This window comes from Prunus dulcis, chromosome 1 (genome assembly GCF_902201215.1).
Source record: "Prunus dulcis chromosome 1, ALMONDv2, whole genome shotgun sequence".
In the NCBI taxonomy this organism is placed as follows: Eukaryota; Viridiplantae; Streptophyta; class Magnoliopsida; order Rosales; family Rosaceae; genus Prunus; species Prunus dulcis.
This window is the reverse complement of record NC_047650.1, coordinates 26,020,762-26,035,370: the sequence shown is the minus strand read 5'-3', so window position 1 is coordinate 26,035,370 and position 14,609 is coordinate 26,020,762. Positions and strand designations below refer to the sequence as shown.

The 14,609-nt window shown below is 36.6% G+C and overlaps 2 protein-coding genes across 2 annotated transcripts in view; both read left to right on the top strand.

Moving 5' to 3' along the window:
* LOC117617333 overlaps nucleotides 1-9,323 on the top strand; it is a 29,193-nt gene extending 19,870 nt beyond the window's left edge. The window contains exons 2-3 of the mRNA XM_034346669.1: nucleotides 9,030-9,182; nucleotides 9,303-9,323. Coding sequence (XP_034202560.1) covers nucleotides 9,030-9,182; nucleotides 9,303-9,323 — 174 coding nt within the window. The remainder of the gene's footprint in view (nucleotides 1-9,029; nucleotides 9,183-9,302) is intronic.
* On the top strand, nucleotides 8,148-10,888 carry LOC117623230 (S-adenosylmethionine decarboxylase proenzyme). The gene is made up of 3 exons (XM_034354132.1): nucleotides 8,148-8,353; nucleotides 9,030-9,182; nucleotides 9,303-10,888. Exon 3 carries the CDS (start codon nucleotides 9,513-9,515, stop codon nucleotides 10,584-10,586), a length of 1,074 nt encoding a protein of 357 aa, XP_034210023.1. The 5' UTR covers nucleotides 8,148-8,353; nucleotides 9,030-9,182; nucleotides 9,303-9,512; the 3' UTR covers nucleotides 10,587-10,888.
* Nucleotides 10,889-14,609: the final 3,721 nt, after the last annotated feature.

The following is a 14,609-nucleotide window of genomic DNA, read 5'->3' as shown; positions in this document are numbered from 1 at the left end:
TTCTCAAAATAGAAATTAACATAATTACTTATTGTTTTATATTGTTGATCAGTTACTTAATTACTTAATTACTTAATATAATTTATTTCTTTTTCTATTTAATCCATTTAATGTTATTGATTATTTTATTATTCATTATAAGTACTTACATTACTAAATTCCCCTTCAAATTGTTGCTTAATTACTTAAATCTCTATAATTATTTTCTTTATTTACTATTTAATTCTTTCTTGGATAGATTTATTTATGTTCTTAGTTAATATTCAATCTTCACTATTATTTTTTAAGCATGGTAGGTAAAGTGCCTAATTTTCATGAAAAATCAAGTTGGTTTACATCTTTAATTATTTTTCAATTTTTGATAAATAATAAATATAAGAATGTGTACCATGTCCAGTAAATAACGTGAAATAAGGTTACTCATGTATCTTACTATGCAATTTATAAAGTGTAAAATATTATACTAAAAAATGATAAATAAATTACTATGGGTGTTTAATTCTCTTTCATTAATTACTCCAGATTTTCTAAGTCACTGAGTTTGTCAGCTCGCAATATAATCAACTTAAATCACTCAACCCCACTATGCAATGCATTTCCTTCCAATTTTTTGTGTCAAAATATAGATGATTGACTAAATAAACTTCTTCTAAAGTTTCATTAAAAATTTCCATGTATTTATTATAATTTCCTTGGTTTTTATTTAATTTTTATCTATTTTGATATTTTCCCGATATTTTCATCGATATTTCTGTATTTTTGAACCACCGATATTTCCAGAACTATACCTTGGCAAGGAGGAATTCCTCAATCTTGAGTAGCCAAGCTTTATTATTTGTTGCTGATTAGCCTCAGGCCATTTTTGGTGCTTCCTTTCTCCTAACTCAAAAGCCATCCGGACTATAATTGGGTTATGATTATCAAAACATCTTTCAATAGCTGACCTAATTTTCATTTTTTATTGGAGCTTTTCAAGTGCCCAACAGCTCACCAACGTTTCATCTTCATAGTTAATTAAGAATAATAATCAGTAATCATGGAGGGGCCTTGATTATCGGATAATTCATTTTTATTAACAACCGTATAAACGAGCGTTTAAGCATTAGAAGTCTTTATGACTTGATATTCAAAATAGCACTAGTAGCGGGCAATATATTCAAAAATGCATCCATGCTTATAAGAGCATCTACAATGATGCTCTCTATTTTTTAGCTAAAATTTAGCTAAAAATATAAGAAAGTTATTTTAGGAGCTCTCTAAAAAATTTCAACTCCAACCATACTCCATAATTTGGAGAGTCATAAATGTTCTAACTCTTTTTTGATTGGTGCATCTCTATTAAAAAATAAAATAAAAAATAGTTAGCATTAAATAAAGGTTTGAAATACTCATTAAATAAAGTAGCATTAAATTATAGGGAGCCACTATGAGTCATTTCTCTCTCCTCAGATTTAGGAGTTCTTAGAGGACTCCCTATTTTAAGAGGTGATAGGGAGCGTGATTGGAGTTGCATTTTTACGATTCCTCCCTAAAACTTGTCTAAGAAGGTGGTTTAGGGAGCCCATTATGGATGCTCTAATTGTCCTTAATTTTGATGTTAGATTGCTTCGATATTATAATAGCTGTTGAGGCCCAAAAAAGTCTATGGTTGGGCCCAAATAAATTTCCGGCCCAAATGATAACTTATTAAGAAAAGTCACATATCAGAGTACATGAAGGCCAGTGATATACAAGTCACAGCCCACGTGCCATGCTAAATAAATAATTTGTCATGCCAGGAATTGGGGTAAGGTTATAAAATACAAGCTCATGCTAAAATAAGCACCGTGTCCCTCTCTAAGGACAATAAAATTAAAGCGTGCCAAGCAACATGCCACGCAAAGCAGGAAATTATTGTTTCACGCCTAACCACGCTACAAGCCTAAGTGGGCCCAAGCCACTCAAATGCCCGAGGCTTGCTTGAGTGGGTTGTGGTATGGTGGTAATAAGTTGGCATAAGGCCCATTGATGGCCTAAGAAATGGAGGTCCCGGGTTGCTTAGGAGCCTCGAAATCCAAGCCCGTTTCTTAGGCCCAAATATGTGGGTAAGCATGAAGGAGAAAAATAGCCAATTACCTCAGCCAAAATAGCTCATTACCTCAGCCCAAAATGGTCCATTAAATTAACCAATATAGCCCCAAAACTTGATGAGATTAGCCCATTTGTTTGGTAGGTTGACTTGCTATCCTAGAAGGCTCATACAATTAGAAGTAAGAAGCAGCAAAGGCTCCAGCATTTGGCTGACAGACAAAGCCATGAAGGGACCTTGGAAGACCACGTGCACAAGGCTGCTGGGAGGGAAGGAACAAGTTTTCAAGCAAAACATCTGAGGGACCAAAAGATATTGGCGCGTAGGGAGCCACCCTTCGAACCAGCATGTATACCAATTTATTTCCTTCATCAGATCTGACCATGAAGGAGGAAAGGAAAGAGAGGAAATGGGATATCTGAAAATAGGAATTCTCCACTAGGGCAGCTACGGGAAAGGGACCTTTAGCTCCCAAAATCCCTGATTTTGTGCAATTGAGTAGAGTAGATTTCACCAAAATAGGATGATTGAAGGGAGGAGAGAAGAAAGGAAGGGAGAAATTTGGCCAAATTGGATAGAAACTATAAGGGTTTCTTGGAAAATGTCAGCTTCTAACACTTGACAGAGTCTCTGTCAAGCTGTCGGAAAAACACTCAAGCCACCATTTTCTCTCTTTTCCCTCCTCTCAGCCAAAACCTCTAATAATCCTTTCCTCCTTTTCCTTAGAACCACTATTTTTCATGAAAATTCATAGCTCTTTCCCTTTAAGGCTAAACTCGTGACAATTTTGCTACCATGCCACAAGCCTCTCATGCGAAGCTAAGATTCTACTTGTAAGCACTAAGAATTCATTTGTAAGCGGCAATTGTTTTTGTTGGTGAAGGTGACCAGGGTGTTTCCTAAGGCTTTACTATCCTTTCGAAATATTTTGGGGTCTGATCTTTGAACTCAAACACAAGGGAGAAATTTCAGCCATTTTGCTTTTTATGGCAGCTCAGCCCATTTGTAGCTGCCAGAAGAAAAAAGCCCTTGCAATAGCCTTTTATGGTTAGTTTGTATTTACCTTTTTATGGTTGTTCTATATTGGTCCATTGTGATTAGTAATTTTTTTTGGCTGAATTATGAATACAATTTCATATTTTCTCAATCAAAAAGAAGAAAAGAAAAAAAAAAACAACCACTCATGTGCGTATGAGTAATTGACCATAATACAAATCTATATTCAAATAAATATGCAATAAGTTGCCGTAGAGAGGTGTCTAAAGCCTTAATTTATTGTTGTTATGCTACAACAACATGCATTCATAGCTTCATTGGGACAACATAAAATTAAGAATCAGCCATCGAAAGCATACTATAAGCCATGCATGCACATTTAACATTTAACATGCTCGTTAAACTTTAATTTAAGTTAATAAAATTGTTGGCGAGTCCTTACTTACTTATTGTTGTTATGCTACAACAACATGCATTCATAGCTTCATTGGGACAACATAAAATTAAGAATCAGCCATCGAAAGCATACTATAAGCCATGCATGCACATTTAACATTTAACGTGCTCGTTAAACTTTAATTTAAGTTAATAAAATTGTTGGCGAGTCCTTACTTAGTTAGGATTTTGGTTCCTTATTTCATTAGAATTTAGTTACTTAGCAATTATTATTTAGTCCTATTGTAATAGAGATTTACTTCCTATTGTAATTTAGATATATTTCCTATTTTATTTAGGGTTAACACATCTTTGTACTTATATAAATACCTCCATATTAGAGAAGAATAATAATATGAGAAAAAAATGAGTGAATTTGAGCATATCTGAATATTTACCATACTTTGTTTGACATGGTATCAGAGCCAGGTTCCTAACCTGTGATAACCTTTGCCAAATTGAGAGTCGTTGACACTCCTCATTCCTAACCCATCATGGGTCTTCATCTTGTATAGTCATCTTCTTTTGTTCATCCTCTCATATGTGTTTTCACCGCACCTAGCCTTCACATGCTTCTTTGCTACTGTTCCAAAATTTTTATTTTTCATCTTTGTATGCCATATGGTCTTTCTTGATGTCTCATCTTCTCTATCTTTAAAACTTCATATGGGTCTCTGTCTTTCTTGAAGTCTCTTTACTTCGTGAGCCTCGTCACCGCTCCCCGAGCCTTTCCTTTGACTATTATATGGGTCTCTGTCTTCTTTGGCTGCTCTCTTGAGTTACCTTTCCGCTTCTCAATTTGAGCACCTTATCTTTGTCTTTGTCTCTGTTTATGATTTGCTGGGTTTCCTCCCTTACTATTCTCCTTTTCTGAAGTTTTTTCTTCATAGGACAACCGTATGCTACCACATTCCCCTCTTGCATTTGTTTCTGTCATGAGACTTGCATGTTTGAGTCTCTTTACTATTATTTCAATTTCTCTTCTTTCAAATCTCGACCCTTTACCAGTGTCAAATTTGATGGAGAGATAGATGCAACTTTATTTGGGTGCTACAACTTTATTTTTAGGTGTTACTTTCTCCAAATCTCGACTCTCATACATCGTCGAATTTGAGGGGGAGTGACACCGCTGCTCATCTATTCCGCTGCAATTCAGCTACCTATCTGCCATGGCTGATTCTTCTACATCTGAGCGTCAGTCAGCTTCTGTTTCTTAAGTGCCATTTTTCTTATGGTTCCGACGACCCCTTCTCTTCAAGGGGAGAGGGGGAGTGAAGTGAAGTTGTCTCTACAATAACGGAAGTATTTGTCATTGTTATTGCTACCAACTACTATGTCATTCGTTGGTGCCAGTACCGTTGCTTATAACTGTTAGGTCTCTTACTGGGAACAATGTTATTGCTCCTGCCTATTATGACTCTTGTTGGGGACAGTGTTGATTACTGTTGATGATGCATGTTATGTCCCTACCTTGTTGCTCTTGCTGGTGACAGTGCCTTGTATTGCTGTTGTTTGGTAACAGTATTGTTGCTCATGCCTTTGCTGGTGTGTTTCTATTGTGGTCGATGTTGCCACCGTTGATGTTGCCTTTGCTTGCTTCACTTTCCGTTGATGTGGTCATTGTCGTTGTTGTTGATGTGGCCTTGCCCTTTGTCTTTGTGTTCTACCTTACCTATTGCTGTACTCACAGGGTATCTGTGTTCTGCCTTATCTACTGCCTTACTCACAGGGTTTCTGTGTTCTGCCTTACCTATTGCCGTGCTCACAGAGCTTCTGTGTTCTGCTTTATCTACTGCCGTGCTCACAGGGTTTCTGTGTTCTACCTTATCTGCTGCATTGCTCACAGGGTATATGTGTTCTGCCTTATCTACTGCCCTACTTACAAGGTTTCTATGTTTTGCCTTACCTATTGCCGTACTCACCGAGTATCTGTGTTTTGCCTTATCTACTGCCCTACTCACAGAGTTTCTGTGTTCTGCCTTACCCATTGCCGTGCTCACAGGGTTTCTGTGTTCTGCCTTATCTACTGCCGTTCTCACAGGGTTTGTGTTCTGCAATGTGTCCTATTTTTTAGGATTTGCTCTTGTGTTTCCGCTGTAAATTTTCCTTTAGTTTGTCACTTGTTTCACTCGTGGTTGACTAAAAGATCTTCTCTACAATCGGTGCTTCTCAAGCATGGTGTTCTGTGACTCGCTTGTCAAGTTGGGCTTGCGAAATATCTTTGCCCAACTTGAGGGGGAGTGTTGGCGAGTCCTTACTTACTTAGGATTTTGGTTCCTTATTTCATTAGAATTTTGGTTACTTACCAATTATTATTTAGTCCTATTGTAATAGAGATTTACTTCCTATTGTAATTTAGATATATTTCCTATTTTATTTAGGATTAACACATCTTTGTACTTGTATAAATACCTCTATATTGGAGAAGAATAATAATATGAGAAAAAAAAAAAAAGAGTGAATCTGAGCATGTCTGAATATTTACCCTACTTTGTTTGACAAAAATTGTATTCAGAATTAACACATTTTTATACTTCTTTATAAATACCTCCATATTGAAGAAGAATATAATCTGAATATATCTGAGATTTCCCATAAGCTTTGTTTGACAAAAATAAGATGATTTGGCAAAATGAACATGTTCAGATTCTTTCATTCATTGCAAAATAGTCCATAAGATACAAGAATTATTTTAGTGCGTTAGAACTTATCCCACGTTTATTTCCGGATCCAAGTGATGCTGATGAAACCCAATACCTACACAGTGCCAATAGTGTTGAACATGAATGGCAGGCCGATAATTAATTTAATTCAATTTCTTCATCAAGGAGCAAGGAATATCTTAAGGAGTAGGGATTGATTGACTAATCTCAAGGGCGGCCCCAAAAGGCACATCTCCAAGTCACAGATAATGTTGTTAAATCCTCCACGCCCTCATTTGGCTCCCCTCTTTTTCGTTTCTTAATCACAAAAAGCAAATAAAGAAAACTGGCTAGATGTTCTTTACACATATAATATGCTATATGTTCCCGAATCCTAGCAAAGTTAGTGTTGAAATTTTGGCATGGCATCTAAAAATCTTATGAATTGTGGTGAGTAGGAATCCAATTACTAAGGGATTTGGTGTAATTGCCCTTCCACAAACTTCTTAGTTTTATTTATTAACAAATATATCGACAATGATATTCGCACATGACTTCAAACGCATAAATGAAGATTATTGACTACTTGAGCTCTTCAGACTAAAGTAGATGTGTTTTTTCTAGTACAATGATACTCTAAACTAGAGGAAGATAAGTACACAGTATCACGTTATCATAAAATTTCAAACATAAAATCACTTGTCTGAAATTCAAGTTGATGTGTTTTGAAAAACTTTCTTTTGTGCTATTTGCTTTAGTTTTTTATATGTATTTTTATGAGCTGCAAAAAACTAAAAACTAGCAAAATTACTCTGATTCATACTTTCCATATGTTTGCCACACGTGACGTGTATAACATATATATAAAGTTGTTGAAATTACAAGGAAAATGCTTATAATCCGGTGGCTGTTGAAATTATTAGGTTTCTTTTTCTGTTAATCATTGCAGGAAAATAAGGGTGGCTTAAAATTTACAATAATTGACAAGTTGCTCCTGCACGACAAAGAGTAGTGGAACGGGTGGACAGAAAACCAAGTAGCTAATTAGAGGAGAAAAAAAGAAAAACGAAAAAAACGAAAAAGTTACAGCCACACAGGTCGAACAGGTGTCAGAAGCTTTGTGGCTCTGTTTAAAACAGCCCTCACCGCGCACCAATCTTATCGCGAAAAAGTGCCCCCACAAATCTAAATGTAGAGATAGACCTCTCTGCCGTTTCAGCCCTCCCACGCGAATCTGATTCTGTCTGTCTTTGTCGTTTTCTCCTATTCTATTCATACTCGAATCCCAACCCCACCCAAAATTTCACCAATCCAAAAGTAAAAAGACTAAAAAGTTAAGCCTTCACTAGTTCTAGCATTTGAGATAATTTTGTTTGATTACCATATTTTTATAATAAATAAAATTAAAATCCTTAACCTCTAGCTTTTTATTTATTATAACGGTTAGTCCCACTACAATAGAAAAATTCAAAGTAATAATTGTAGACAATTAAATCCTAAAATAGGAGACAAATGAATGGTTTATTTTTTCTGAATATATTGATTATATGCATTATCAGCGATTCTACATCATGAATATATATTAATCTCATAATACATCAGCGATAAATTTCGTTTGCATGCCTTTTTAAAACTTTCTTTCAACTTTTCCAACTTTCCAATATTGAATTACCAAGACAAATAAATTTTCCATATTTCAATTATTATTATTATTTGTTATTAAGAAATTTTCTTGCCCCTAAAACCTTTGATTACTGATAATTATTATTTTTAGCTAAAAAAAGTTAAAAAGAAACAGAAAGAATGCATGATCCGTGAATAATAAAAAAAGTTTTGACCAAATACAAAAAATGTGATCATTGAAAGGCTCAGCTGTTTCCAAGAAATAACGTCCCCAGCCTATCATAGCAGACTTGAGAGCGTAGGGGCATGGTCGTCTTTTCACCATCAAGCAGGGGTAAACTTGGAAAGCAGTCTCACGTACTCTATAAATATGCTCCATACCTCTATCATTTTCCAGAAAAACAAAACAGCCACAGCAACAATCAAATTTTTCTAGGGTTTTCGATCCGCCTCCCTTTTGATATCTGCATTTTCTCGCCGCCCGCTGGTTCGTTCGATTTTCTTATTAATTTCCATCTAGGGATTTCGGGGGAGGTCGAAAGCCGTTGACTTATAGTTCGAAGAGAACGCCCAACAATTTTTCATATTTGTAAGTTCGATTGTTTTTCATTTTCATATGTTAGTTGTTTCTTTTCTTCATTTCAATGGGAATTTGATTATTTGTCCATGTGGTCTGTGTGGAAAATGAGGAACCTTTGATAACCTGTATCATTCTTTGGTAAAAGTTTTCATTTTTATCTGATGTTTTGTTTACCACGGTAGAGCTGGTTGGGTTATATGGGTTTGGATTTTTGGGGCTGGAATAAAATTTGTGTTTTGGAATTCCTTTTGTTGCATCAAATAGGGTGATTTAACTTGCACAATGATTTGATATATTCGTATTTTCATAAATATTTTAATTAAATCTGTCCACGAAATCCATCTAAAATGAATTATTTTTTGTCATGTACCAGTAATGTTCAATAAAATTTTGCCCTTTTTGTGTTGTAATCTAATAGTTTTTATTGTTAAATCATCAACTGTATAATTCATACGCATTACCAATAAAAAAATTTCATATGGGTTTTATGTTGCGTGTTTGTTGAAGAATAATTTGGATTCTGAACATATAGACTCAAATCTGTTTCATAAGCTACATGTTGTGATGTTGAGAAAATTTCTTTTCTGGGATTTGTTCCACATTCCTCTCCATGTAGATCTAAACCTTAATTCTTTGAATTATTTGTTTCTGATTAGTGACATCTTTTTTGGTTGGCTGTCAACAGGAAGAACTGAATGATCTAATGGAGTCTAAAGGTGGTAAAAAGAATTCTAGTAGTAGTAAATCCTTATTCTATGAAGCACCTCTTGGGTACAGCATCGAAGACATCCGACCCAACGGTGGAATCAAGAAGTTCAGATCTGCTGCTTACTCCAACGTAAGTTTCGGTTTGCCATTTTATTGTAGAGTTTGGTTATGAGTTCCCTCTAGCTGGGTAAATTGTGGAAGTAATCATTGTACATGAAAAATGTTAACTTTTTGCTTCCATCTTGTGCAGTGCGCTCGCAAACCATCCTGATATTTCTCAATTGGAAACCTAACCACAAGACGTGGTTCATAAACTTTTATTGCTTTTAGTTGGTTTTTGTGTCTTTACTTCGATCAGCATCTTCCTCTCTTCTCTCTTAGCGACTCTAGTATCTTTGCGACTGTATTCTGTTTGCTTTTTGGGTCTTCTTGCGACAATAATCGTTCCTGTTAGTTGATAATGGCCATGGCGGTCTCTGCAATTGGATTTGAAGGTTTCGAAAAGAGGCTAGAAATATCATTTTTTGAACCGAGCATCTTCGTTGATCCTGAAGGAAGGGGTCTTCGATCTCTGGCCAAAGCTCAGATAGATGCCCTTCTTGACGAAGCTGAATGCACTATCGTCTCTTCATTGTCAAATGATCATGTGGACTCCTATGTTCTTTCTGAGTCAAGCCTCTTTATTTATCCGTACAAGATGATCATCAAAACTTGTGGGACAACCAAGTTGCTCCTTGTGATCCCGCCTCTCCTGAAGTTGGCTGAAACCATTTCCCTTTCTGTGAGATCTGTGAAGTACACTCGCGGGAGTTTCATTTTTCCAGGGGCACAGTCATACCCTCATCGTAACTTCTCAGAAGAAGTTTCTGTCCTTGACGGCTACTTTGGAAAGCTTGGTTCAGGAAGCAGGGCGTATGTGATGGGTCGGTCAGATGGACCTCAGAAATGGCATGTGTATTGTGCTTCTGCTGAATCAGGAAGCTTAGTTGACCCTGTTTACACTCTAGAAATGTGCATGACTGGTTTGGACAGGGAGAAGGCTTCTGTGTTCTACAAATCCCAATCAAGCTCTGCAGCTGCAATGACAAACGATTCTGGTATCCGAAAGATCCTTCCAGATTCTGATATTTGCGATTTCGAGTTTGACCCCTGTGGTTATTCCATGAATTCCATCGAAGGAGCTGCAATTTCAACCATTCATGTTACACCCGAAGATGGTTTCAGTTATGCAAGTTTTGAAACAGCTGGATATGATCTGAAAGATGTGAATATCAACCAGTTGGTTGAGAGGGTCCTGGCTTGTTTCCAACCGAGGGAATTCTCCATTGCTGTGCACGCTGATGTTGCTACCAAGTCACTCCAGCAACTATCTTCAGTGGATTTGAAGGGATACTGTCGCGAAGAGAGCAGCCACGAAGAGCTTGGAATGGGTGGTTCCATTGTCTACAATAGGTTCCTCAAGACTGAGCACTGTGGTTCTCCTAGATCAACTCTTAAAGGCTGCTGGAGAGATGAAGAAGAGGAAGAAGATTAAGTACAAAAGTTATTATGGTCGGCATTTTCTGATTATGAATAATAAATTACCCATTATCAGCAATGGCCTGGTAATGGTAAAAACCTAGAGCATGTTTAAAAATTGTCTTCAATTACTTTTATTGTTGCTGCAGTTTTTCCATTCATGTTAAGTGTTGTTTCTCTTGATACAGCACAAGCCTTTGGTGGGCTCTAGTTATTGTTTGTTTGATTCAGACATCTGTTATTAACCATCCTTGGTTATGTTTAGCTATTTATTCTGATTGGTTTTCGGCCCCTTTTGCTATTCATACATTTAGTTCATCTCTGTGTTGTCTGTCTTTGAAGATTACTGGGTGGTAAATTGGTAAATACTGCTTTTGGATCGTATGGATGGCAAAATGTGGTTGTTGGGCTTCGATGCCCTTTGAAATTATTCACTCTGAACTTTCCTTCGTTTTTGTCTGTCTGTTTATTGACTTCATCTCTATGCAAGGCTGCACTGCATGGATTTTGGGATGGATATTGAAAGTCAGGCCCTTTTGGCCCATATGTTAATTTTTTTTGTGTTGGACCCGTCAAGTAACTTCAAAGTTCAAACCCTGAGAGCGGGGCGCGCGCCATTCATTATGGCGTTTGCGTGGTTTTCGATTTCTCCTTGTTTGTTAGTCAAACAAACGGGGCAAGCTACCAAAGTTCTTTTGTTTTTCGGTTGCCTGGAGATGCAGGGCCAGCTAGCTTAGCTTGCTAGATCCCAAGAAAACTAAAGCTGCCTAACTTTTGACTAACAGTAGATATAACAAGATGAAAAAACCTTGGCCCGTGTCCCATAAACTCTGGAACATAGATGAGCCGCTGCCTGCCCAGCCTCAACTTTTGACATTGACAACTCCATCTGCATCTGAATTTTGGGAAATTTCACACATTTGTTGTTTTATAACAATAACAAGAACAAAATTGTTGACATCAAAATATTCATTTGACAAAATGTGATTATCTTTTATTCTTCTTTCGCACTCATGAGTCATACGCATACCTACCAAGTTCATCTTTTGAAACCCATAATCTTTTATTGGGTATGCAAATGGAAGAATAACACTTTCCCCTCCTTTTTCATCGAATCTTTTTGTTTTTGTTTTTCCTTTTTTTGTTTTTTTTTTCTGCAGAAAATCAAGACCCTTGGTATACTTCTGTTGATGCCTAAAATTGGTTCAACAGAAGATGACCTCTTCGAGATCGAGGTCGGGCAATTCTTCCAGACTAGGTCAGCGTGACAAACCAAGTCGTCATCCAGAACCTGTAAAACAAGATAGCTTCAATGGGTGACACCAGTATAGTGCCAGCCAAGGACTCTCCGATGCTTAAGTCAGTCGAATGTTTGATAATAAAATTGCACAATAGGTTCTACTAGTGCTTAGAATTGCATACTTTTTACGGAGGATGACCTCAGCCTTTTATATCATCGCAAACTACTTAATCCTTCTCGAAGTGGAGCTCCAGAGCAAACTAGCTCTCCTCGAACTAGAACTCCAGAACAAACTAACCCATCTCGGACTAGGACTCCATTTAAATAGGCGTCTTGGTAATCCCGAAACATTCCAACTCCTTTAGGACTAGAAGTCATTTGAGTGAACACTACGTAAACCATGTTGATGTCAACCTAATGTGCACCGAGCCCAAGTTCATGGACCAATAGGCCCATAAGCCCACATGAGTTAGGGTGGAAAAATATATGGCGACCAGGCTCGAGCCCAACCCGACCACTAACGCCGTGCTCTGACCCAACTTGACCACTAACACCGTGCTCTAGCCTAGCTTGGCCTAGGTATTTTACCTCACAAACAACTTCCACATTGGACCATCAAGATTAACTACAACTAATTAGCAAGTGCAAAAAAGCCACCTTGAACATTTCTTATGAAGAGAGATCCAGAGGCCCAATCACACAACACAATACTATAAGTATGTATGGCCCTAAAGACATTTGAACCCCATAGCACATTTCAGTTTTTTTTTTTTTTTTTCTGTGCATGTGAGGTTGAAAGTTCTTCTGGAACCACCAAGTTGTTAACTTTTATATATCTGAATCTGAACACATATTATGTATTGTAATTTGTATCTATAGATAAGAAAATGTGTCATTGTATTTGTATAAGCTTGCTTGCTTGTTTGGTCGTCTCTGGAAGCAAGAGAGAAGAGGGTCCAGCTTCTCAGGGACACACAGCTGCTTTATTCATCTGTGTACATGTAAGACAGCAGCTAGCGGATCAGCTATCGTCCTGGGCCTGGCTTTTCAAATCTTTCATCTCTATGGCTCCTCCGTGTGCCTGCCCGTGCTAACATTTTTTCTGATCTTTTTTATAGCACAGGCTTTAATCAGAACCTGTCTGCTCAAAAGCAATTGAAACATGTTGCCAATATTGGGAGGGACCAAGGGAGACAAATAATTCATAATTCTCAAGGGGTCGGTCCAATGTAAATGATATAGAAATTGAGGTATATTATATGTATGAATGGTTAAAATTGTTTGCAATATCAATTATTGCAGAAGCAGATGGATTAGGCAACTTGGCCTATATTGTTCTATCTGTCATGTCATCAGGGTGCCTTTTTATAGCTTTCGGTTTGTGAGGAGGCCTCTGTTCTGTTATTGCCCTGTGAATTGTCATGTATGTATGGAAGCCAGCCAGCCAGGTAATAAGGTTGCAAAAAAGTGATTAACTTTTTATTTTAACGTTTTCTTAGGGAAAAATCTTTGTTACGTTTGTTTTTAGTCCTGTCTAATTTTCACTGTACGCTAAATGACATTTGTCTTATTGCAGATGCTCTCCTTCTAAAACATGTTAAATCAAATTATTAAAAAAAAGTGGGTTCTACGCATCAGCTTTGGACGTTTGGTTTGTGTGAACCAGACAGCCTTGCTGGCACAGAGAGAGAGAGAGAGAGAGAGAGAGCCTTTAACTTTGTGATCTTCATTTGAAGAGGCAAAGATTCTACTTTTGGACACCCTATCAAACAAACAGGATCAAGTTGTATGGATAAAATCACAAACACTGTTGACTTTCTCCTTACTTGTCAAGTTGTCATTGATTGAATTGAAAATGAACACACAAAATCTGGTGCATATATTGTTTTTTTTCTTTTCACAAACTAAGTTGCTTCGTTTTTTTCGTAGAATTGGGGAACTTAATACCCCCAACACTCCAATCATGAATATATACATATACACTTACAGATACAGTTATTCTTATATTCGGATGTCCATACATTATTATCGTGTGGATATCATTATAAACAGTGTGAAAAATAAAGAAGGATAGTAGAAAATACATGACGTCTTCACAGTAATAATGTCCCTCTCTTTCAATTTGTGTTCTATTTTGTTTGCATTGAATCCGAAAAACAATTTATTGCTTTACAAGTTAGATATTTAGTGCATCTCTTTAATATTGGTTTCAATCCTCATGGAAATGAACTCGTATTTACTTTTGTTGTACTAATAATATACATGTATATATATATATATATATCAGTCATCTTCTATTGAGGGATCCCTCAAATAATTTTATTTGAGGGACGCCCTTTAGGGTACCCTACAATTTTTTTCCCAATGATCCAAACCATCAATTTTTTAGATTTTCATTCATAGATCATCCTTACAAAAAATTAGACAAATCGGAAACCGTTTCGACATCCAATTGTGTCTTACAAAATCAATGAACACGGTGCTTCAAGAAAATGCTAAATTTCAATAACTCAATTGAGTGGTCAAATGATATCGGATTCAAGTGATTTTTTGTAGAGATGATCTTTGAATGAGTATCTACAAAATAGACGGTTTGTATTAGTGAAATACAATCCGAAGTGGGGCTTACAAGCACTGGCGGATCCAGAAATTTTTTAGCGGAGGTGCAATATTGACTAAGTATGAAAAATGGTTTTTCGAAATAATCATTTTCTCAAGATAATTTTTGGCGGCTTTTATTCGTTACACATCAAATAAGAAAACTTGATTTTATGGGATTTTAGTATGAAGTATATATTG